General features: G+C 39.0%; 1 protein-coding gene across 1 annotated transcript in view; it reads right to left on the bottom strand.

Annotated features, from left to right (window-relative positions):
• CASQ2 (calsequestrin 2) overlaps positions 1-27,057 on the bottom strand; it is a 118,137-nt gene that overhangs the window by 66,120 nt on the left and 24,960 nt on the right. Inside the window, exons 2-4 of the mRNA XM_069089279.1 lie at positions 12,231-12,315; positions 2,802-2,902; positions 68-205 (exon numbers count right to left, since the gene is read on the bottom strand). Coding sequence (XP_068945380.1) covers positions 68-205; positions 2,802-2,902; positions 12,231-12,315 — 324 coding nt within the window. The remainder of the gene's footprint in view (positions 1-67; positions 206-2,801; positions 2,903-12,230; positions 12,316-27,057) is intronic.

Raw genomic sequence — 27,057 nt, 5'->3', positions numbered from 1 at the left:
TCCTCCTGACTCTATTGTTCCTTACCTTTCCCTGTCCCCAATGGGAAAAGTCACTTCGTCAGGCTCATAGGCTGAAGGCCATAGATGACTTACGTTCTGAGTCCTCGCTCTTGAAGAAGCCAATGAGTTTGATGTAGTCATCAATGCGCTCGAAGGCTTGGACTTCTAGTTTGCTGTTGATGATCTCCACTGGGTCTTCAATTAGCTGCAACAACAAATATATTTCTGTATGGCAGGTGGGTGAGTGCAGTGGAAAGAAAGCCAGATTTAAAGTTAGAAGACTCGGATGTGAATACCAGGTCAAAGGCGTTATTTGTGTGACCTTGGGCAAGTCCTAACCTTTCTTGATCTCAGTTCCTCATCTCTAAGATGAGAGGTTTGCAGGTGTCTGTTGGTGTCTCAGGTTGCTTCTAGCTCCAAATCCTATGTATAATCCTAGTTGGACTATTACTTTTCCAGAGGACAATCAAACATGGAATGGTTGGGGTAGAGTTGGGGTGGACTAATTACCCTACTCTATACAGGTTTTTTTTTTTTTTATAAGAAAAGGATTGAATAAGAAGTGGACATTGTACAGGCCTACTTTGGAAGATAGTCCTATAGCATCTCAGAGAAGTCTTAGGCTTTCTGAGAATCTCTTGGGGCATGAAGGTAAGGAACAATGGATTGTTACTGTACAGAAATGCTACGTTTTTGTATCACACTGAAGGGGGGGGGGCATCTGTATGCCTGTCACTGTAGCACTGGGCTCTGTATCAGTAGGAAAAGCCACAAAGGACTTGACCACCTTCTGAAGAAGTATTCATTGGTCAGAATGCTAATATCGTTGTGAATCCGTGTTGTTTTATCTGTAAGTTTTGTTGTACAGGAAAAGTAACGTGATACAGTGAAACAAGATCTGTAATTGAAGATTTAGGTTTGCGTCCTATATAATTCTGTACCTTAGGTTTCTCACTTGTAAAATGGGGATAATAACATACTACCTCCCTCACAGAGTGGTTGTGAGGAAAATGCTTTGTGAACCTGAACATGCCACAGAAATATGATAATAATATTCTTTGTGGGTGTGCAGCTAAATTGTGCTAGATTGTGAATGTATACACACAATATATGTAAATACATATACATATATATACAATCTAAGACATATATTGTTGTACACATAGGCATATTTCTCTGGATCAGTCAGTTAAGCATGTATGTAATTCTACAGGTGAAAATTAGTGTGTGAGTGAGGTTCATGTACATATTATATAAATGTGTCTATATAAATGTATGTATGTATGTATGTATATACATATCTATATATTCACACAAACACAAATGTATTTGCAGCATGAAGTAGTTAGTAGTTGTTGATAACTGAGTTCACATATTTCCTTTGACACTTACTGATTATATCTTCTAGTTACTTAATCTTTCAGTGTCCTCAGCCATTTCTAAGATTATAAGCAGAGAAACTGCTGATCTGAATTGATGGAGGGAGTTTACACATTTGGAATTCTCCTCTATGAAATCAAAGATCCAAACTTTCCTTCCTCCCTCCTTCCCCTTTCCTTTCCTTTTTCTTTTCCCTTTTTTTCTTCTCTCCTCTCTTCCCTCCCTCCTTCCCTTCCTTCCTCTCTGTTTATTGTCTGAGAATACATGTGTGCATATATGCACACACACATACACACACACATACACACATATATATATACACCTATATACATATGTGTGGGGGGTTTTTTGGGTGGGGGAATGAAGGGCAATTGGGGTTAAGTAACTTTCCCAAGGTCACACAGCTAGTAAGTGTTAAGTGTCTGAGGCCGGATTTGAACTCAGATCCTCCTGACTCCAGGGCTGGTGCTCTATTCTGGTCTCTCCCATATATGTGTTTGTACACACATATGCATTGTATATACCCATGTGCATGTACACACACACACACACACACATACCAGAAAGGCTGAATTTCATAGTAGAGGTGGCTTACATGATTCTGTCCCATTTGGAATTATAGGATCATGGTGTGTAAGAGGTGGAATCTGGTCCGGCTCCCTCATTTTACAGATAAGGACATTAAGTCCCTGGGAGGTGAAGAAGGATACCTACAGTTCCATAGCTTACTTGGTCACAAACCAGCCCTAGAACCTAACTCTCCTTACTTTCAGTCTAACACAGGAGGTCTTACCTTGGGAAGTTATCTGGCTCTGTTTCTCCTTGATACTTTTCCTGCCCCGCATTAAGAGTAGTAAAAGCCCCAGCTTGTTACCCTCCCTTTCTTCCCACTACCTAGTACATGTCCTCCTATATTTCTTGTGTTTCATCTTTACAATATTCTCCCCAGCAATATCAGAAAGATGCAGTCACTGAACCAGTAAATTATCAATGGGAAGTAATCAGTTGGCAATGGATGGGTGGACATAGCAATATGTTAAAGCAGCAACACATAGACAAAAAATAAATAGAATAGCTTCCAAATGTAACAAGACAGCGATATGGGCTTCCCCGGAGGAGTAAGATTCTCTTTAACACAGGAGAAAAAATCCGAAATATCATAAAGATTTTTTGGTTCTTGTTCAGCCATTTCAGTCATAGCCAATTCTTTGTGATGCCATTTGGGATTTTCTTGGCAAAGATACTAGAGTGGTTTTCCATTCCCTTCTCCAGCTCATTTTACAGATGAGGAAACTGAGGCCAAGATAAATATCATAAATATTGTTAACAGTTAGCAAGTTCTCAATTCTTTGAGAGTTTTGCCTCAGGCTATATTCTAGCTAAAATAGTTCCATTCAGGGTTAATGGGAGTCCATACTTACATCCAAAAGGAATTCCACCAAAACATCAGCAGCCAGTTCTCCATCAAACTCAATAGTGCGGTCACCCTTGAGGATATACAGGCTTCCTTCTTCATCAAAACCTGGAAGAAATAAAGAGACAAAGAGAAAAGGTAACCTTCCCATGGGAAATCCATTTCTATCGGTTCTTTCTGTACCTAACTTCAGCCTCACTTCCTTCACAAAGCCTTCTCAAACTAATCTTACTCTGCTCTCTACCCTTCGTTCTTCTATTCACCATGTAGTCTAGAGACTACAGGATCAAATCAAATGAAATAAGATTTTTTTATACACACACACACTTACTTATCTACGTGTGTGTGTGCTTTGCAAACCTAAAGTGCTATATAAACATTAAGTATTAATGTTATTATGATTACTTACTTTTATTCTATAATTATCTACTTTATGTCTCACCCCCAATAATAATAATAATAACAATAATAATAATAGCCTTGCTATTGTGTTTAAGGTTTGCAAAGTGCTTTACAATTATCATCTTATTTAATCTGCACAATAATCCTGTGAGGCAAATGCTATTTATGTTTTACTTATGGGGAAACTGAGGCAGGCAAAGGATAAATAATTTGCTTAGGGCTGGCTACATAGTCCTAAGGAAGTGTCTGAGATTAGATTTTAACTCAGGTCCTCCGACTCTGCAGCAGGTAGGTGGTGCCATACTGCACAGTGCCTGTCCTGGAATCAGGAAGACTTCTTCCTGAGTTCAAATGTAGCCTCAGATTTACAAGCTACATGACCCTGGGCAAGTCACTTAACCCTGTTTGCCTCAGTTTCCTTATCTGTCAAATGCGCTGGGGAAGGAAATGGCAAATCATTCCAGCATCTTTACCAAGAAAACCCCAAAATGGGGTCATTGTGCCACCAAGCTTCCTGCAATCTAGCCTGTAAACTCCTTGAGGACAAGAATTATATCTCATAATAGACATATTTAGAGCTAGAGGGGCCTTAGAGGTTATCTAGTCCCATCTCCTTATTTTACAGTTGAGGAAACTGAGGCCCAGAGATCACAAGCCATTTGCTCAAGGTCACATGGGAGCTAGGCAGTATGACCCCCAAATCTGCCACTCTTTCTACCATATCTGTCTCCTCCATCTGGGAGTCAGGACACCTGGGACTGAGCCCCAGATCTGCCTCTAAATACAGTAGAAAGATTTGGGCAAATCCTTTCACTTTCCTGGGCTTTGGTATCCTCACCTGTAAAATGATTGTAGCAGTAGAGACATTGTAGCATAATGGAGAGAGGTTACATTTGGAATCAGGATAGACCTAATCCTGCCATTGACACTTGTTATCTCTGTGATAGCAGACAAGTTTTTGGCCTACCACCCAAACCTTATCTGTCAAAAAGTCAATGAATATTTACTAAGTATCTACTCTGTATCAAACACTTTGCTAAATGCTTGGAATACATAAAGAAAAAAAGAAAGACAGTTCCTGTCCTCAAGGAGCTTGCAATCTAATGGGGGGAGACAATACACAAAGATTTTAATAGGAAGATCTGTAGGTGGTACCACCCTCACAGGGACGCCATACTGCTCTATTCACAGGAAGTGCTAAATAGATAGCTGGAGTCATCACTTAAATCTAGCTGCACATATTCTCATCTCCTTTGGTCCTATTCATTGTTAAAATATATAGCGCCCTTTGTGAAACTTTAAAGCACTATATACATATAAGTTAATAATAATATTAACTAGTAATGAAATAACAATCATGTTATATAATGGAAGAAGGGAAACAAACCTTTATTAAATGCCTATGTGATAGGCACTGGGCTAAATTATTTAATTAATTTATTTCACTTGATCCTTATGACAACCCTGGGAGGTAGGTATGATCATCACCCTCATTTTACAGATGAAGAAACTGAGGCAGATGGAGGTCTTAGTGATATGCCCAGGTTTACACAGCCAAGGAGTGTCTGAGGTCAGAATTTGAACTCCCATCTTTCTGGTTCAGTGCTCTCTATCCGGTAATACAAACACTGTTGCTATTGTTGTTCAGTTATATCTGACTCTTTGTGACCCCAATTGGGGTTTTCTTGGCAAAGATTCTGGAGTGGTTTGCCATTTCCTTCTCCAGCTTATTTTACAAATGAGGAAACTGAGGCAAACAAGGTTAAATAACTTGTCCGGGGTCATATATAGGTAAGTATCTGAGGCTAGATTTGAACTCAGGTCTTGCTGACTCTAGACCTGGTATTCTCTATCCGCTGTACCACTTAGCTGCCCTGATAAACACTATAGTTAGGACCATTAGTTGTTTTTTTTTTTTTTTTAACAAAGTAGAAACAAATTTTATCTTTTTAAACTCTATTTAGCATACTAAAGTATGATATATTATTTTATTTTAATAAGATTTCAATGATTTTTCTTTTTATACACAATCATTTCCATACATAGTACCCTCTGAGAACATGTATGTTGACTGCTTCTTTAAAAAAAGATAAAAGCAGTTAAGCAAATTAAATGGATACAGTCACTACGTCTGAAAATGTATACAACTTTCTATGCCCCTGACTTCTATACTGAAGGACTAAGGCATGGTTTTGTGGCTGTTTTTATTGTTGTTTGGGATCAAAATTCTTTATTGAAATTATTTATATATAATTTGTGTGTTTATATGTATATATATATATATATATATATAAATATATATATAATTTTTAGTGTTTGTGTTTTTTTTTAAATTAACATCACTATGTGCATTGTTCTGGTTCTGATTACTTCATTCTTTATAATTTATACAGTTCTCTGTTACGTTTCTCTGAATTCTTCATAATCCAGACATTTTAGATAATCAACTTTTCTTATCTGTATCTTCTCTTAATACTTCACATGGTGTCTTTCTCGTTCTGGGTAGGTACGTAAATACGTTTAGGACTATTAGTCTCAAAGGACATTCAGCTCGCTGCCTCCCAATACAAAGAACAAAGCAATCTGTAGTTTGGCAGAGTCCAGGTGCTGTAGAATGTTCATTGGATTTGACGCTAGAACACCTGGGCTTAAATTTTATTTCTTCCACTTGCTTTCTGTGTGACCGTGGGCAAGGCATGTAAGTGTCCTTATGTGAACATGAAAAATTTGGGAAAAAATGGATAATCTCTGAAGTCCCTAAACTAGCCTCCTTGTTTGCCATCCACAATACCCTCTGTCTTACCTATGGGCTTTTGTGCTGGCTTGTCCCCTATGCCTGGGAAGCCCTCTCTCTTCACCTCCCTCTCTCAGAATCCCTCATTTCCTTTAAGCCCAAGCTCACATGCCACCTTCTACATGAAGCCTTTCCCAATGACCCAGCTGCTATATATATTTTGTATATTCAGTAGTGAAAGAATCAATTGTTCAATGTTCAGTGTATTTAAATGTCAGAAATTGACAAATGCTTTATTTATTATTTTGCTGATTGTCCAGATTTATAAAGTTTTTTTTGCCTTGGGGGGGGGGCAATTGGGGGTAAGTGACTTGCCCAAGGTCACAGGGTTAGTTTTTGTGTTAAGTGTCTGAGGCTGGATTTGAACTCAGGTCCTCCTGACTCCAGGGCCGGTGCTCTATTCACTGCGCCACCTAGTCGCCCCTTCACTGTGCCACCTAACTGCCCCTAGATGGAGAAAATTTTAGTACAGCATACTAAACTTAAAATTATTACTTGTATGTTATTTCAAAAACTTGGTTGTCAAATATTTACCAGCACACCACTAAATGCATACATACATGTATATATGTACACATGTATGTCCATATTTCTCTGTGTATGTATATATATATGTATATATACATGAACACCCCCACATTTGTCAGTGTCTAACTCAGTATGTGGAACATGGTATAGCTACTTAATAATTGCTGCTCAATTGATCATTTGATATAAACTTTGTGATCCTATATTCCTTGCTCCAGTCCTTAGTCCTGATAAAATACTCTGGCAGACACAAATAGGGAGAGTTTCCATAAGCTGCAGATATGAGATCAAAAAGCAAGAAGGAATACACCACTGGGCCTAGATATGTGTGCTTCTATAGAGTACCAAAATGTTTCCCCTTGCCGGCGATAACTTCTAACATAATATGCGTTCATAGTTTTACAACATCTTAAGTATTTACTTCTCTCACAACAATACTGTAAGGTACATCCACTGGCCCTGTCCACTTTAAAAACATAATAGCACCGATTCCTCCATTCTGCTCTACATTGTGGGCCTTTTTTTCCATAGCAAAGGTACCCAAGACCCTCCTGCAATGGCACATCTTCAGGAAAAGGAAAAGAAAAGAAAGTAGGGTTTATCTTTCAATAGGTTTGTCTTTCTGTGGGAAAGGATGAAGGCAGGCTTTATTAGAATGCTTTTAGGCACCAGGGAAAGAGGACAGATGGTCATTTGTCTGTTTGTTCCTTTGCCCTTGGGAAAGGCTCCATTTATGGATTCCATATAGTTGGGTGCCTGCCATAAATGGTCTCCAGAGAAAAAGTTGACACTGTCTGTTTTCATGACCTATTTGTATCTCTCGATTCCAAGTTCTTCTGAATGTCTAACCTAAATATATCCTGCTACAGTCTTGGTCATTTTTTTTGTCTCTGGCTACAGCCTCCATGAAAATAGAGCACAGCTGTTTGTCATCGTCAGAATGATGAACATTCATGTACCTGAAGGCCACACATATGACTATTCTTCTATGTTTACACCTTCCAAATCCAATTAACCTTCCTGCAAAGGTCCTATTTTATAATCCCTTCCTAAAATGGTTCTTTTTTACTGGTCGAGCAGAAAAGCTGGCTGGACAGCACATGTGTGTGTGTGTGTGTTTGTGTGTGAATGCATATTGTAGTGGGAAAACAAAACAAAACATAGGATTTGGAGCATGAAGGCTCAAATCCTAGTTCTTCCACTTACTATTTGACCTTGGAAAAATCCTTTTCCCCTTCTTGGCCCTTGGTTTCCTCATTTGCAAATTGAGAGTGTTGAACTAGAGGTAATAGATGTGTAGATAGGAAGATCTGAGTTCAGATTCTGCCTCAGACACTTCATAGGTGTTTGACTCTGAGTAAGCCATTTAACCTCTCTATGCCTCAATTTCCTCATCTGTGAAATGAAGGAATTAGACCTGATGGACTGTGAAGTCCATTCTGACCTTAACATTGAAGGATCCCCTGTATAAGGGGAGGAAGTTGCCTGAGTGTAAAATGTACCTCTTCCCACATACATTTTTATGAATACAATTCTTCCACACATCAGCATGCTATATCTACATGAGGGGAGGGGGTGTCAAATTCTGTACTCCAGTCATTTAACCAAATCTGCCCTGGGCATGCACTCTCCATGATAATGAATGCACACAGCTGTGATGGCTTGGACTCAGAATCCTCACAGAGCCATCGTTAGGAGAGGCCCTAATGTGACCCCTCCTTGAAAGGTCTAGCTGAAAGGCCAAGAAGAACCTAAGATGGATTCAAAAGCTGATTTTCTAGCCTGCCCTAGGAGACACCTCAGTATATATTTCTCCAGACACCCAGACCTTTGCTGCTGATATCAAGCAAGGAATGTGGAAAGATGTCACTTATGACAGAGAAGGACAGCATTCGATGTTTGTTTCCTGGAATCTCGTCATGGGTATGCTGAAGTCAGCCTATGAGAGTGTGATTGGTTCATGAGAATGAATTCTTAAATTTTCAATATGAGCTTCTATACTTTAGAAATAGGGAAAATGTTGCAAATATAAGATTGATTTATTGTTGTGCTGATTCTCCAGACTTAAGGGAAAAATATTAATAATGAAGACTAAACTTAAAAGTTGGTCAAAATAGGTTTTTTTGAGAGCTGGTTGTTAAACACTTATTAGCACACTCCTGAATCTATCCAGGGTGAGCTAGAAATCTCTATGTAGCTGAAAAATGAAATAATATAGGTATCAAGGTAGGAGAGCATATAGAGCTCTGGACTTGGAAACAGGAGCCTTAGATTTAATTCTTATCTCTGACACTTTGTTCTCCTCATTGGTAAAATTAAGATATTAATAACTACAACAATAATTTCTATGGGGGCGGCTAGGTGGTGCAGTGAATAGAGCACCAGCTCTAGAGTCAGGAAGACCTGAGTTCAAATCTGGCCTCAGACAATTAACATAAAAACTATGCATGTGACCTTGGCAAGTCACTTGACCCCAATTGCCCTCCAATAAAAAAGAATTAAAAAATAATACTTTCTATGGTTGTTACAAGGATCAAATGTGATAACATAGGTAAAGTACTTTGAAAATCATAGAGTGCTATATTAATGTTAGCTATTATTAAATGAGTTAAATCCTCAAATGTTATATAAATGCCATGTAGTGTTCATGTCAATAATTTGTTTTAATCAGACTTTCCCCCTATAATATGGAGGTTTGCATGTTTTATGATTAGATTTATGATTATTATAAAAGTCATATTAATACTCATGACTGGTGGGTGGAGTCAAGATGGCAGAGTAGAAGCAGGACCTCCGAGCAGCTCTGGCTCTCACTTTCCCCAATCCATGTAAAAGAGGACTCTGAACAAACTTTGGAACTACAGAACCAACAAAAATGACACAGAGAAGCTAACCTCCCATTGATGGCAGCCAGCAGGCCAGCAAGAATTGGCCAGTGCAGTGTTCTGGGAGCTGAGCCCAGCCACATGAGCCAAGGTTTTAGCCCCAGAGTGGGCCTGACCAACCACTGGCTGGAGGGACTCCAGATCACCAGCAGCTGTGATGGTCCAGAATTATCAACACATAGATGCTAAGGACAAAGTGAGAGGTCAGTTCAGTGTGGACTTTGGGACCCAGTAGTTGGGAGTGCATCAGCTTTTGCCCCTGGGGCGAGAAGCTGCTGAGGACTGCAGTGCAGCCACATGGCAGCTTCAGCTCCTGGCCTGCAGAGTGTAGGGGGACCAAGCGACCAGTCTGAGGGGTAATCACTCTTGCTTTAACATGCTTGGATCTGGATTATAGTCTAGGGTGGAGATCCTGGGATGTGTAACCAGCTTGCCAGAGTGTGTAGAGGCTTCAGAGAGGGCACCCAACTCATACCTCCAGCAGCTGAGAAAACCCCAGCGTGTGGGATGAAAGCTCTCCTGTCTGGTGGTAGAGTCCTACTGTGGCAAAAAGCCCAGGAGTCAAGTGATTGAGTGTGAATATGACCAGGCAAAAGAAGCAAAGCAAACAGAAAAATCCAACATTAGACTCCTATGGGGACAAAAAGTATCAAAGCATGGAACAGGAGGAAGACAGTGAAGTCAGAACTCCTGCACCAAAAGCTTCAAAGGAAAATATGAGCTGGTTACAGGTCATAGAGCACCTTAAGAAGCAGATAAGAGAAGTGGAGGAAAAAATTGGGAAGAGAAATGAGAACAATGCAAGAAAATTACAAAATGAGAGTCAACAGCCTGACTGAGGAAAATAACACCTTAAAAAACAGACTAACTCAAAGGGCAAAAAAAGCTCAAAAAGGCAATGAAGAGAAGAATGCCTTAAAAAGCCAAATTTGCCAGGTGGAAAAAGAATCTCAAAAGCTCACTGAGGAGAATCATTCCTTCAGAATGAGATTGGAGCAAATGGAAGCTAATTACTTTATGAGAAATCAAGATGCTGTTAAACAGATCCAAACAAATGAAAGAATGGAAGGCAATGTGAAATATCTCATGGGAAAAACTACTTACTTGGAAAACATATCCAGAAGAGATAATTTAAAAATTATTGGACTACCTGAAAGCCATGATCAAAGAAAGAACCTAAAAATCATCCTCCAAGAAATTCTCAAGTAAAACTGCCCTGATGTTTTAGGACCAGAGGGCATATTAAATAGAGGTTGAAAAATTCACCAATCACCCCGTGAAAAAGATCCCAAAAAGAAAACTCCTAGGAATATTATATCCAGGTTCCAGAATTCCCAGATCAAGGAGAGAATATTGCAAGCAGCCAGAAAGAAACTATTTGAATATTGTGGAAACACAATCAGGATAACACAGGATCTGGCAGCTTCTACATTGAGGGATTGAAGGGTTTGGGATATGATATTCCAGAGGTCAAAGAGCTGGGATTAAAACCAAGAATCACCTACCCAGCAAAACTGAGTATCACGTTTCAGGGGAAAATATGGTAATTCAGTGGAATAGAGGACTTTCAAGCATTCTTGATGAAAAAAACCAGAGTTGAATAGAAAATTTGACATTCAGATATAAGAAGCAAGAGAAGCTTGAGAAGGTAAACAGAAAAGAATTCATAAGCCACTTATCAAAGTTGAACTATTAACATTCCTGCATGGAAAAATGATAATTGAACTGATGAAACTTTTCTCAGTATGAAAATAGTTGAAGGCAATATATATGTCTATATTGGAGGGTATACTGGTGTATGAATACATATGTGAATGTGTGTATATATGTTTACAGGTATACATAGAGGACACAGGACCAATTTAATAGGAAGGGATAATACTTAAAAGGTGAGATTAAGAGGTGAGAGAAGGATATAATGAGAGGAGATGGGGAGAGACAGAATGGGGTAAACTATTTCATAGAGAATAGGCAAGGAAAACTGGTTACAATGGAGGAGAAGAATAGGAAGGCAAAAGGGAATGGGTCAACCTTTTTCTCATTGTGTTTGGCTTGGGGACGGAATGAAATACACACTAAATAGGGTATCTCACCCTACAGGAGAGTAGGGGATGAGAGAGGGGATGATGGAAGGGAGGGCAGGTGGGGGGGATGTTGGAAGCACCCACTTTTGAAAAGGGACAAGATCAAAGTAGAGAATAGAACAAGTGGGAGGTGGGATAGGAGGGAGGGAAATAAAGTCAGTCTTTTACAATATATCTACTATGTTAATGTTTTGCATTAGCTACACATGTACAACCTATACTGAACTACTTATCTTCCCAGTAAGGGTGGGTAACAAGGGAGGGAGTGAATGAATCTGGAATTGAAAGTTTTAAAATCAAATGTTTAAAATATGTATATACTATTATTAATACTATTTTACATGTAATTGGGAAATAAGATATACAGGCACTGGGGCATAGAGATCCACTGGAAAAGTCGAAAGGGGTATGGGAGAAAATGTGGGAGAGAGCAGATTGGAGGAGGGGATATCCTGTGGGACTTCTATTTTGGGGCTGTGGGTAGGGGAAAAATGGGGAGAAAATTTGTAACTCAAAATCTGGTGGAAATGAATGATGTAAATAAGAAGTTAATAAATCATTTGAAAAAAATACTCATGACTTACTTCCCCCCCTTTTGCAAAAAGGAATATAATGTCCAACTGGTATCAAAATTATACATTTTGTTCCATTCTTTTTAAAGTGGCAAGCTTCTCACATGGAAAAAAATGCAAATGCTCAGTAACTTGTTTCTACCCTTAGTATCTTCTGAAAATCACACTTACCTAGTTTTTTAGCAAGTTTGGCTTCTTTCTTGGAGTCCACCAGCGCAAAACCTATATCTTTCTGTTCCAGGACCTGGGCCACAAGCTGAAGGAAAGAGGAAGATAAGGGCAAATTAAAACAGTTCTGGGGTGAGTGCCTCACACTCACCAAAATGGCAGAGATGGCCAGAGATGAAGATAGTCTATGTTGGAAGGGTTGGGAAAAGATTAGCATGCTAGTGTGCCATGACTGGAGCTGTGAATTGGTCCAAGAGTTTTGCAAAGCAATTTGGAATTCTGTGAGAAAAACTGTTATTTAAACTGTGAAGACATTTTGCCTTAGAAATACCATTACTGGTCATATAATCCAAGGAGGTTGAAGGCAGAAAGAAAAACCTCATATATTTATAGCAACCCTTTTTTTGGTAGTAGTGAGAGAAATAATTATTTCCCTTTTTTTTTTCATTTTTGGAGGGGGGAAGGTAGGGCAATTGGGGTTAAGTAATTTGCCCAAGGTCACATGGTTAGGTTAATACGTGTTAAGTGTTGGAGGCTGGATTTGAACTCAGATCCTCCTGATTCCAGGGTGGGTGCTCTACTCACTGCACCACCTAGCTGCCCTGAGAAATAATTATTTCTCTCATATTAATAACCAATTAATATTGTGGGAAGGGGGAGGAGATACAAGTTGTTTTGTTTTTCCCCTTTCTTTTTCCTTATTTAAAATCCATTCTCTCAAAGACATTTCTGATCTTGACCAAAAATTTACTCTACCTAGACCATCTTATCTAGTGGAATTCTTACCCCAGTTCATTGTTCACTGACTGGGTAAAGGATAGATCCCTTTTGTATAGATTTCCTAAGGTGGGGGTCATCTGGCTTAAGATGGGTTTTTCTTAGTCCATGATCAGAGTCACTTACCCAGCTCCTCATTAGAATAAGCCCACCTGTCATTATAAAATTCATTCTCTCATTAATTGTTAACCAATCAGAGATGATTTCTACCTGTTGGGAACACCCATTCATTCAAGGGTATATAAGCATTGACTGGCCTACGTTATTCATCTTTAGTTTATGAGAGAAAGTGAAATTATCTTTTTTATTAATTATCTGCTAGCTATAATTAATAAAATTATTTATCATACAAAAACTGTCTCTCAAATTTTTCATATGTGACAGTAACAAAATAGGTGGAAACCAAATGAGTGCCCATTAATTGAAGTAGTTATTCTATGTAAAATATTAGAATGTATTCAGAGAATTCAGAGAAATATGAGAAGACTTATCTGAACTGATACAGAACAAAGGGAACAGAAGCAGCAAAACAATATACAGAACAACAATTATAATTGAAATGAACACTAAAATGAAACTATGTTCTGTATAATTGTAGATACCCATCTTGGTCCAGAAGAAGCAATGAGGCACATTGATGTGGCAGACTATATAAAACAGTGCACAGTATTTGAATTAAGGAAGATTCTGGTTCAGATGCTACATGATCCTCAGAAAGTCCCCTACTTCTCTATGCTCTAGTTTCCTCATTTATAAAATAATGTGGTTGCACTTAATGGTTTCTAAGGTCCCTTCCAGCTCCACATCTATGGTCCTATGAGGAAAATAATCTTCCTTCTTTCTTTGGACAAGTGGGGAGACTATAGGTGCATAATGTTTCATACACCATTAGATATTTCCACTGCATCAGTTGGTTTTGCTTGACTGTTTTTAATTTTTAATAAGGAGAGGCTCTCTCTGTTGTGGATTTGGGGTAGTAGGCTTAAAAATGATTTAAAAATCAATGCAACATCCCCCACCAAAACACACACACACACACACACACAATTATGAGGGTAATAAGGCCAAAAGCAAAAAGAAGGTAACCAGTAAATAGATCTCAAGAGTGAGGATATAGTCTCTGGAGAACTGTGCTTACCACAATGCCTCGGACATAGTAGGCTCTTAGTAAATGTCATTCAATTGATTGATAATGTTTGGATCCCTCTTGGGCAATAATACATATATGCTCCCAAATGTTGTGGCTTTACTTCATCATAGGACTCCTTGGATCTTTACTGTGGTGATGTGAAAAAAAAACGCTGGATTTGGAATTGGAGGACATGAGAAGGAATGGTTAGAGATGACAAAAGTCGTATCAACATTCATGGTTGACTTCTTTTATTTTTCCTTTTATAATATGGAGCATCTTGTCCAACTTGGATCTATAAGTGGTAGCTTGATGTTCACCCATTAGATTTAATTCTATTTTTGCCTGGACACATCTTTGATTAGTCAAGTTGACTTTGCTTCCTATCCTTATTTTCCTCTGTTGGTCATTCTGTCTAGCTAAGAGCCATCACAAACTTAACCAAAATGGACTCTATGCTTTATCCAAGTCATTAATAAAGATATCACACATCACCAGGCTTAGGCTTGGCTCCAGCAGGGCATGAGAATGGATCTTTTTAAACTGTAAAGCCCTATACAAATGCATTATTATTAATCATGGTCATTTTCACTTAGCATGCCTCCTTGTTCTTAGGGTTGCTGTTCAGCCATTTCAGTTGTGTCCAGACCTTTGTGACCCCATTTGGGGTCTTCTTTTCTTTTTTACCTTTTTTTTTTTGGAGGAAGGAAGGCAGGACAATTGGTGTTAGGTGACTTGCCCAAGGTCACGTGGCTATTAAGTGCCTGAGTTCAGATTTGAACTCAGGTCCTCCTGACTCTAGGGCCGGTGCTCTATTCACTGCACCACCTAGTCGCCCCTATTTTGGGTTTTCTTGGCAAAGATATTGGAGTGATTTGCCATTTCCTTCTCCCGCTCACTTTATAGATGAGGAAAATGAGATAAGTAGGATTAAGTGACTTGTCCAGGGTCACACCGCTAGTAAGAACTCCGATGTGAACTCACAAAAATGAGTCTTCCTAACTCCAGATCCAGCACTCTATCCACTGTGCCACATAGCTGCCCATTCTTAGGGTATGAGCCTCCAATACATTATGCATTCAGCCAACAGTAACAAGCTCCTGATCAGTATTTTTCCAATTGTGGTCCATTGGCCACCAATGAATATTCTTCATCCTTAGTCTCTTCCCTTCATTTCAGGTGTAGTTTAGGTCAATATGTCATGTAAGGTATGGGCAAGGTATGGTTCAATATTAATGTTTTGGACTACCCATGATGACCCAGTAAGAAGTAAGAAGAAGAAGACAAAAGGAGAAAATACTTAATTTGAAAATCTCCTATGAATGTATTACTACAACAATTACAGCTACCATTACCTACCACTAGCTAGCATTTATATAGCACTTGAAGGTTTGCAAAGCAGTTCACATGTCATCCCATTGGATACTCACAAAAGCCCTGGGATGTAGGTGCTATTATTAGTTCCATTTTCCAAAGATGAAACTGAAGATGAGAAGGGTTGATTGCCTTTCCCAGACTCACAGAGCTATGCAGTGTTGGAGACAGGATTTGAACTCAGGTCTTCCTGACTCAGCGTTCAGTTGCTGTATTCCCTGTGCTATGTAATTGCCTTTATACTACAGTGAACATTTAATGTTGTTGGCTTGCTTTCAATTGGGTCTGATTCTTTGTGACCCCGTTTTGGGTTTTCTTGCCAAAGATACCAGAATGGTTTGTCATTTCCTTCTCCGGCTCATTTTTATAAATGAGGAAACTGAGACCAACAGGATTAAGTGATTTGCCCAGGATCACACAGATAGTAAGTGTCTGAGGTCAGATTTGAACTCATGAAGAAGAGTCTTCCTTACTCCAGACCTGGAGCTCAGCCACCACAGTGTACATTTAAGTCTATGCAAAAACCAAGACAAACAAAAATTAAGTTCATGCTCTGTGTAGGTAAATGTGCCATAGCCCTCTTAATTATTTCACCTATATTCATGTGTCAGGTTATTCTTTCATCCTATTTGTATCTCAGCATTTTCCCATTTACCCACAGACAACCAATTACTCTCCTTCGTCATGGCTGAATAAATGGGACCACCAGATCAGAGACTAGCCAGAGCATTCAGTTCTAGTTAAGATCCAAACTCAGTCTTGGTATTTGCTGGGATTTCAAAATTTTTCTCTCACCTCCCACCATGCCTAGACTTAATGCCTTCCCACTCCAGTTCTGTCATGACTCAGTGCAGGAGACACTTAGTAGACAGGGCAAGCTGAACTACGAGGACAGAAAGGCCACACCTGTTGTCAATAGCTGAAGTGTGCACCAGATTCTCCCCCCTCCTAGGGCTGCCTGAAGGTAGCAGGTTCAAAAGCAAACCAGCCAATGAGCAATGAAAGTGACCAGGGTTTCTTTGTAGATGCTTCAAGGCTTGTCTGTTATCTGAACATCATTGTTGTTATGGAGATGGTTGGCTCTGAAGAAGGGAGAGGAAGCCAGGTGAGAGCTTTCTTGTGCTCAGTGGATCAGCATGATTCCCCAAAGACAGATGACACATAAGCTGTTGAATTGTTCCATTTAGCCTATACCCACAGACACCCAATCACTACCCTCTATTAGGAACCAATAGAGATGTGGCCTGACTCCTCCTGAGCTTTTCTGGCTTGTCTCCTGGGCTTGGTGTTCCATCGCTGCACCTTCAGCCAGGCTGGCCCCCAAGCATGGGTCAGTCAGAAAAGGATGGGGAGTTGTCTTGACTATATTCTCAGGGGTGAATTGTGTGTGCTCCTATATGCGTTGGTCAAAGCAAGAATGATAGATCATAGTTTTAGGGCTAGAAAAAAAAGTTATCTCATCCATTCTCATTTTAGAGATGAGGCTGAAGGGAGGGCAACTGACTTTCCCAATCTAATACAAGTAATAAGTGAAGAAGATGGCATTCTTTACATTACTCCCAACAAGCCTGTATATTTGATGTCTTGTTAGTCTCAGTGCTTATATTCTTTTTTTTTTGAGGGGGGAGGCAAGGAAATTGGGATTAAGTGACTTTCCCAAGATCACACAGCTAGTAAGTGTGACAAGTGTCTGAGGGTGGATTTGAACTCAGGTCATCCAGGGCCAGTGCTCCATTCACTGTGCTACCTAGTTTCCCCCTCAGTGCTTATTATAGTCTTCCAAATGACCTTTTCATATGAATGGTACAAACTGTGCCTATTTTAAACATGAGGAAACAGATTCATAGAGCCTTGCATCTAATAATAGTAGTAATAATAATAATAACATCATAATAACTAACATTTATGTAACACTTATTATGTGCCGGACACTGTATCTATGAAGTGTCAGAGGCAGGATGTAGTCTCAGGTCTTCTGACACTGAAGCTTGTGCTCTTACTCCATTGTCTCTCCTGTACTACATTGTTAACTCATGTACCTTTTACTGGCTCTGAAAGAAGGCAGTGTGGTTCAGTGGAAGGGCCATTGGGTTTGGAAGCAGGAGAGTTGATGTCACATTCCATCTCTGTCATTCCCCACTTGAGTGACTATGGGCAGCTCATTTAAAGTCCTTAGACCTCCATTTCCTAACCTGTAGAATTAGGGGTTTCAACTAGATGACCTAAAAAGTCTCTTTTAGCTCTGCATCTATGATAGCACGAGCTCTTCACAGGAAATTCAATGCAATTTCAACAAATATTTATTAAGTATTTACCATACATAGATGCAAAAATGAGCAAAACCGCAGTCCCTCTTCTCTAGGAGCTTATGGTTTAATAGGAGAGATAAATTAGGTACAAAAGAGACTCTCCTACCAAAAAGAGCAGATCCTGAGTGACCAAGAGAGATACAATCATGATGAGGAAGAAACCATTTCTAAGAAGGTCAGGGGTGGCACACAGATCAAGGAATGTACCATTTGAGAGAAGTCTTGAAGACTGGATTGAAATAAAAAGGAATCATGATAACACCAGTTTACGAACAATAATTACAAGCCAACTAGTGACAAATATTATTATTATTATTCATATTTATATGGCACTACAAGTCATATTGTGACAAGAAATCCCATTATAATAAAGATTTTGATATAAACAAGATCCCAGAACCCCAGTGGGGGACTGCTTATTTCATAATGTTAACCCTAAACGATGCCCTCTCAGCCAAAGAATGTAAATAGTCCCTTTAGAACTGACTATTTTGTAATAGGAATTACCAAGTAGTGTATCCGTCAGGGAACCCCATGCCACAAAGAAAGAGGCTGGGCCATGGGCCTTCCTTCTTCCAAAGGGATGGACCCCTTTCTCTTTCATCAGTGCTCAGCTCCCCCACAGAGCCAAGCACTTTGCTTTTCATTCATTGAGTCTTGTAAAACTGGAGGGTCTATGACATGATTGATTAGCTGAGTCATGTGACTGGTTTTATAGCTATATTTGCATTGCAAAGATCTGGGAAAGTAATTTCAGTCATGGGTTGGGGGTGGGGTGGGGAGAGGAGGAATCTTCATAGGAGGGACTAGAACCATGAAAAAAAGAAGTGAAAAATCATGAAGAAAAGAAGTGGCTAGAAAATTAACAACTATTTAGCCTCTTAAAGGTATAGTATATATTAATAGTAAAACTTTTTAGAAAGAGTGAAATACTGGAGGCAAAGTACACTCTCATCTATGAGTGAAAGGCTAAACATGTGGTACATGAAAATAAGGGAATAAGAAATGCACATACTATTAGAGATTAATAGGAAGAATTCAGAGAAACATAGGACGACTTAAATGAATTAATGGAAGACTGCAATAACTGTGAAAAAGTTTATATCATGGCTAGAACAATATAAATGGAAAGATACCTCTCAGCCCCACCCAAAAGCCCCACAACCCAACAACCTTGATGTGTAATTGCAACAACCAAGAATTTTGACCCTGAAGAAAAACTGAGAAAATGTGCCTCTCTCTGTATTTTCTTTTTCTTTTTTTTTTCAGAAGAAGTCATGTACAGAGGGTAGAACATGGTCAGATTTGGTTAATGTGTCGGCTAATTTTACAGACGGAGAAGGAGATGGCAAACTACTCCAGTATCTTTGCCAAGAACATCCCAAACGGGGTCATGAAGAGTTGGACGTGACTGAAAATGACTTAACGACAAATAAGATTTTTACAGAATGGCTCCCCCTCCCCTCTTTTATTTTTTGATACAAAGGTTGGCTCATAAGAATGAGGAGTTGGGAACAAATACAATCATAGGTCATCTATAGAAGGAAGGGATTTCCATGGCCATCTAGTCTAACCCTCTCACTTTACAGCTGAGAAACTGAGAAGTATAGGTGGTTTAGGGACTTGCCTAAGGCTATACAAGAGATAAGCATCAGAGGTGGCATCTGAACCCTCTGACTCCAGAGCTAATGCTATTTCCAGTTTAGAGGAGGAAACCAAGGCTCACATCTCTCAAAGCAACTTGTTCAGGGTTATCTACTAGTAAGTGTTTGTAGTAAACTACAGGGGGTTTGACCCCAGGCTTCCCTAGACATTGAATGTAGTGCGCTATCTGTTATACTAGGCCACATTATCCTTGTCTTGTTTGAAATCACAAAATATACAAGAAGGTCAGTCTGGGGAGAATTATATCTGTTCCATATCCATGATAGAATCTGGCCTGCCTTTGGTCATCATGTCACTGATCCATAAGTGGATGGCTAAATGTTTGACAACCTGCTTTCCCCCTAAAAATAGACTCAACACATTTTCTTTTTTTCCTTTGAGAGGATTATTATAATTGTTGTTATCATCATCATTATTATCATTATTTCTTTATTAAAAGAACAAAACATTCTTAAAATATATTTGAAAAGACTTATTTTTTTAAAAAAAATGAGTTACTTTACATTCATCCTTAACTATTTTTTATTTTTTTCCTAAAATTTATTTTATTTTTAATTTATGGACCCAAACAAGCATTTCCATAACATAGTATCAGGTTTAATCAGCAATATTCACATTTTCTCCATCACTTTCTTAAGTCTAGACAATCAACAAAACAATACATCAAGTCCTGATTTGTAGCATTTCCCAATTTCCCAAGTGTAAATGCTCATACTGAAATTTTAACAATAAGCTCTTGTGAGCTCTTGAGCATGCCTTTGATGGATCTCCGGGGACCTTTTGGTTTCGTACTCCATCTAAATAACAGAGAATCCTTGACTTCCTAGGGATCTGTCTTCAAGCATTTTTAAGCACCTCCCAGATGCAGCTGCAACATATCTTGATGGAACATGAAAATATATAAGACCCTGTCTTTCCCCTCATGGTGGAACTTGTGATCCATATGGACCACAACAGCTTGCAGGTTCAGAATGAAACCGTAATGTGACTGCACGCAAACCTCAGAAAATTCAGGCTAAACAAGCTCCTGATCTGTGTGAAATACATGAAGGTCTGAATTACATTCTATCATGAAAGAAATGTAGTTTGATCAGAGTACATACAGTAACTCTAAACAAAGTGTAAGAGGGTTGTCAGGGGGCCTTTCTTAGGCCTATTTTTTTTTTTGGAGGGGGAAGGCAAGGCAATTTAGGTTAAGTGACTTGGCCAAGGTCATCCAGTTGTTAAGTGTCAATTGTCAGAAGTCAAATTTGAACTCAGGTCCTTCTGACTCCAGGGTCAGTACTCTATTCACTACACCACCTAGCTGCCCCAGGCCTTCTTAAATAAATGATAATAATGATTTTTAATTCACAAAACAACAGAATCTCAGTTCTGGAAAGCTATCTCATTCAGCCCACACGGGAATCAGAACAAACCTTACAATGTACCCAACAAATGGTGTCCTCTTTGCTTGAGGCCTTCTAATGTGGGGAAATCCACTATTGTTATTCATCCTTTTTTCTTGAAGAGGATTTATGACGTCCAGAGAGTGGTCTTGACTTGTGAGGAAATTGGATTTAATCCAGGTAGAGCACAGTCATCAACCTCATTCCCTTCTCCAGAGTCCTTGGGGTCCAGTGGCAAGACAAAAATCAGGGTAACTGGCTATGGTCCCGGGGAAACCCAGTTCTTCTCAAGGTAATACCTTTCATTTTTGGGTAGTTTTCATTGTTACACAAGTTTTACTTAAATCAAATTGTGTTTATTTCTTCGAAATGTTAACCTGTTTTCCCTGGTTCTGCCCTTTGGGATGAAGTAGAACAAGACTAGAGTTTCTTCCCAGTGATAGCCCTTTAACTTCTTGAGGATGGTTAACATGATCCTACTCTCCCATACAGGAGTCTCTTATTCAGGCAAAACATCTTCTTCATGGCATATGACACAATCTCATCGTGCTTAGAAAGGCAATTCATTACTGTAGAGAGAAAACTGAATTTGGAATCAATAACCTGAGTTTGAATCCTGGATTTGCCCTTTACTATGTGACCTTGGGATTAGGATTATAAGGATCCAAGTTTTTGAACTGAAAAGGAACTTGGAGGCCATCACACTCAACCCATTTATTTTACTAATGAGGAAATTGAGGCTGAGAAGTCTGAATAATGACATTAATAATAAGATTAGCTAGGACTTTAAGGTTTGCAAAGTGCTTTATAAATATTATCTCATTTTATCCTTACAACAACCCTGGGAGATAGATGTTATTATTATCACCTTTTTTTTTTTTTAATAGAGTAGGAAACTGAGACTGACAAAGGTTAAATGAATTACACACAGTATGTTTCAGAGGTGGATCTTGAACCTAAGTCTTTCTAGTCCCCCACCTGCTTCCTAGTATATATATATATATATATATATATACACACATACATATATATATATAATACATGTGTATATATATAATATATATACATATATATATACACATGTATTATATACATCTATGTAAAATAGAAATTAAAAGGAATTTTGGACTATAACTCAGATAAAAGTTTAGAATGAACAACACAGATTAACATCAGGAGAAAAGGAATTCAAAAGACTGCTGGCTTCTTAGGGTCCCATAACAAAAGAGCTAATTACAGCACTGGAGTTTGTTTATATATAAACCAAAGAACTGGGAGCCTCTCCCCCTAGACCAAAAAGGCTGGTTGCATCATATGACCAGATGGTGGCAGCAAAGAGCAGTAGAACTAATTCTGAAGACTTGAAGACAGGCACCAAAAGGAGCACCTCAGTTAAAAAAGCCACACTGCAACTGACAATCAACAGATGACAGTGGAGAGTAACAACACAGGCAAAACGTGCCTTAGAGAGTGGAGACACCCAGCAGATGGCAGCAGAGAGCAATTTGAAGAAACAAAGGTATGAGTTTTCCTATCCCTGTGTGTATATTGTGATGGTCTTATCTGTTCTCTATACACGTCTGACTGGGAATGTTCCCTGGCTATACATGATCCCTATATTGTGCCTCTCTGTTAGTATTCTATAGTGATATATGTTCCTGGTAAATGCCCCCTCTCCCATTGGTGGCATGATAATCCATGGGAGGATGTATTCTTGTGTATTTGAGGAAAATCTTTTCACTTACTTTGCTATGTTTGATTAAATATCTTTTGCTTTGAACTGATATGTCCTCTGGTTGATTTAGTAAAAGAATAACATTGGTGGGGGCTCACAAGCTACAGTTTTGAGTGGGTGTTGACCTAAAAATGTTATGAACCTAGGGAAGATTTTTTATTTGTTTTGGTTGGGGGAAGTGGTTTGGGTTTTATATCAGAAAGAGCCTGGGAACTACAGCTATGAAAAAGAAGACCATGTGATATGTGAAAAAGATAGGAAGAAAACATCACGAGAGATCAGAGGTAGACATTTCTAATTTCTAACTTCATGTAGGAAGTGGACATTTGGGTAGTCCTTATGATCAAAATTGTGGAATTGTGGAATTGAACTGAATGCTTCTCTATGATGCTGGGGAATAATAAAAGACCAATCATGGGCATTCTCACAACTTCCAACGAAAGCCTAATGTGTGATCCTTTCCTGTTCTAAATCTCACGACTTGGGGCACTTTTTACTCAGAGGCTGCAACCTCAAACTTTAGCAGACGTTCACAGAAGTAAATGCCACCAAATAGGGCCTCACCCCCCTGCTTCAGCCTCTCCCCCCCCCAGAAACATCACATGCCATTTTCCCAGCTATACATAGCCCAAGGTCTAATTTGAGGGTGGTTAAAAGTGACAGAAGATTACTGAAGACAAATGTCAGCTCATTTGAACTTGCTTTGCTCTCATTTCTAAGGAGGACAAGCGATTGTATTGTTTGACAAGTTGCCAGGCACCATGAGAGACTGAGGGGTTGAAGCAATCACTTGGCTCATAGCTTACACAGGAAGGAAGGGCAGGAACATGACCAAGATATTTTTAATGGTCAGAATAAGGGACATTTAATTGGAGCAAAAGATCAGGGTGACATTCCTCATTATGGCCCCCACTTTTCACTTTGACGTTGCTAGGATTCATATAGGAACCCCTGTACCTTCCTTCACCTGCATATCTACTTCTTTCTCCCTTCTACGTCTGAACTCCCTATGGACAAGGGTCCCAGGAGCCTCTCCCATCCTCAACGGAGGAATCTGGCCATATGTGACAGTGATTTTCCTTCCTGTCTCTTTCCTGACTGAGCCTGACAGGACCGTGATAAGTTCTCGCCAAAGGGAGTGGCATAGAGGACTTCTTTGGTGCAGCTGTTGGTGAGAAATCAGTGAGCCCTTTCACAGTCTGGGCATCTAGAGCTGTGTGGAGGGCTTAGAGGGGAGAGGGAACAGATTACTGTACTTGCTGTTCTCAGTTCCTGGGTGTATTTGAGGTGCTTTTGTTTGTTGCCAAATAGAGGAGCAGACACGTAGCTCAATGAATCTGTACCCCACCTAAGCACAGTGCTGGATCTGGCGTCAGGAAGATCTGAGTTCAGATCTTGCCTCCTATTTACTAGCTGTGTGACCCTGGGAAAATCACTTAACCTCCCTGTTTCCTTATTTGTAAAATGGGGAATAGTAATAGCAGCTATATTGCTGTGAGGAACAAATGAAAACACACACACACACACTCACACACACACACACTCACACACACACACACACACTCACACACACTCACACACACACACACACACACACACACACACAAAGAGCCTTGTTAACCTTAAAGCACTCCAGAATTGGTACCTGCTATTATTATCTACTATCTTATTTTACCTCTTCCTTTAAAATTTCTTAAACTGGGAAGCTACAAACCAGCATGTCATCTTCTTAGCACCCATACACTTTTTATTCCCCTGTAACTGAATTTCTTTCCCACCATTCTAATCCAGTCCAATAAATACGTATTAAGTGCCTTCTATACACCAGGTCTTGTGCTAAGTTTTGCGGATACAATCAATAAAGACATTCCCCGTTCCCAATCAGATGTCAATCTAATGGGGAGAGACGATGCCAGGCAACCGTATCTGCTGTCTCTCATTCTCACTCTTCTTTTTCCTTGATGAGAGACAAATGACTCATGACAAGTGGCAACATGGAATAATGGAAAAACTAGAAAAGTTGCAGAGAATATCAAAGATTTCAGTACTATATAAATGTGAACTATTATCGTTAGAAAGTGGTTGTACTTTTGATGTGAATAGGAAAATGAGGAAGAAGAGCTGACTGGGGAAGAAAGATAATGAATTGAGCTTTAGGTGAGGTTTTTTCCCTTAATTTTCATTATCTTTTATTTTTAAATTATCTACATTTCTGGATTGATACCTCCTCCTTCCCCACCCAAAGAATAATTTCCCATAACAAAGAAGCATTTTTGTTTTTAAGCAAGTGAACAAAGCAGGTCAGCAACACTAACCACATTCATAGTTTTGAGATATTCAAAGAACCTGAAAAAAGCCTCTTCTAGTGTGTTGAACAGATCCCTTATGCAGAACTTAGAGAGGGATGGGGAGAAGAATCACACAGATGAACTTGTTAATTCACACAGGTGAGTGACAAAGGGCCAAACCAGGAAATAGACCTACATCTCCTGACCCTCCTGACTCTTTCTTCTCTACTACAATTCTTCTCCTTGTCATGTAATCTTAAACACTTCAATCCCTCCTTCAACTTTCCCTTTGTTTCATGCATTTGTAATCAATTACCAAGTCCTATTGACTATGTCATGTCTCTTCCCTCTGCTCCAGCTTTTCTATCATACTTCTAGTACCGTATTCAGGATTCGTTGACTCTTGCCTCACTTATTGCAGTAACTTTCTTGCAGGTCTCATTGACTCCACATTCTCTCATTTCCAAACAGCTGACCACCCTAGGTTAATTATCCTAAAACACCATATACATTATACCACATCCCTTCTCAGAAACTTCTCCAGTAAGCCCAAACTCCTGGCATTCAATATCCCTTATGAGACAGTTAGTATCATCCACCCCAAGTCTTCTTCTATGGTGACTGGGAAGACCAAGATAAACTCAGAATACAATAATGTGAAAATAGCTACAAGCAAAGCCTCAAAAAGAAATGCTAATTGGACGCAAACCCAACAAGAATTCTTGGAAGCATTAAAGAAAAATATAAGAGCAGTAGAGTAAAAATTGGACAAAGAAATTAGGATAATACAAGAAAATTATGAAAAGAAAATTAGCAGTTTGGCAAAAGAGGTACAAGAAAATAACACCTTAAAAACAGAATTGACCTAATGGTACAAGAGACACAAAATTTCTTGGAAAAAAATCCTTAAAAGTAGAATTGGTCAAATGGGAAAATAAGTGTAATACTACACTGGGGAAAATTCCTTAACAATTAGAATGAGGCAAGTGGACACTAATGACTCCACAAGACATCAAGAAATAAACAAAATCAAAAGAATAAATAAAATAAAACATGAAATATCTCATCAGAAAACCAACTGACTTGAAAAATAAAGGAGAAATCATTCAAGAATTATTGGGCTAAATGAACACCATGATTAAAAAAAAAACCTAAGCATTTTCTTTCATGAAATTATCAAGGAAAACTGTCCTGATATTCTAGAACAGTAGGGTAAAATATAAATTGAAAGAATCCACTGATTCACTGATCCACTGAAAGAGATCTCAAAATGAAAGTTCCCAGGAATATTGTAACCATATTATAGAGCTCCCACATCAAGAAAAAATTATTGCAAACAGTCAGAAGCAAACAACTTAAATATTATGGAACCACAGTCAGGATCACAAAAAGACTTAGCAGTTTTCATATTAAAGGATTGGAGGGCTTAGAATATGATATTCCAGAAGGCAAAGGAGCTAGTATTACAGCCAAGAGAAGCTTGCCCAGTAAAACTGAGTATAATCCTTCAGGAAAAAAAATAGATATTTAATGAAGTAGAGGACTTTCAAGCATTCCTGATAAAAAGACTAGAATTGAATAGAAAATTGACATTCCAACACAAGACTCAAAGAGAATCATGAAAAGGTGAACATGAAAGAAAAATCATAAGGGACTTGATATGGCTAAGCTGTTTACATTCCTTTATGGGAAGATTATGCTTGTAACTCCTAAGAATTTTGTCATTTTTAGGGCAGTCAGAAGAAGTACACATAGAGGTTACAGGTGTGAGTTGACTATGATGAGATGATATCCCCCCCCCCAAATTAAATAAAATGGTGAGAAAGAGAGAGGCACTGAGAGAAGGGAGAAGGGAGAGAGAGTGGGGCAAATTATCTTAGATAAAAGAGGGCATGAAAGAATTCAATGGAGCGGAAGATAGGGGGATGAGCAATGCTTGAACTTTACTCTCATCAGAATTGCTCAAAGAGGGAATAGCATCCACGCTCAGTTGGGTATAGAAATCTATCTTACCCTACAAAGAAGTAGGAGGAGAGGGAGATATGAGAAAGAGAGGAGCTGACAGAAGGAGGTGGTGGTGATCAGAAGCAAAAGAATTTTGAGGAGTGACAGTGAAATGAGAGAGAGAGAGAGAGAGAGAGAGAGAGAGAGAGAGAGAGAGAGAG

Source organism: Petaurus breviceps, unplaced genomic scaffold (assembly GCF_028583685.1).
Source record: "Petaurus breviceps papuanus isolate PSGF00001 unplaced genomic scaffold, PetGlider_PUasm1.0 186, whole genome shotgun sequence".
NCBI lineage: Eukaryota > Metazoa > Chordata > Mammalia > Diprotodontia > Petauridae > Petaurus > Petaurus breviceps.
The sequence above is the reverse complement of the archived record's forward strand: the minus strand, read 5'-3'. Positions and strand labels throughout refer to the sequence as shown.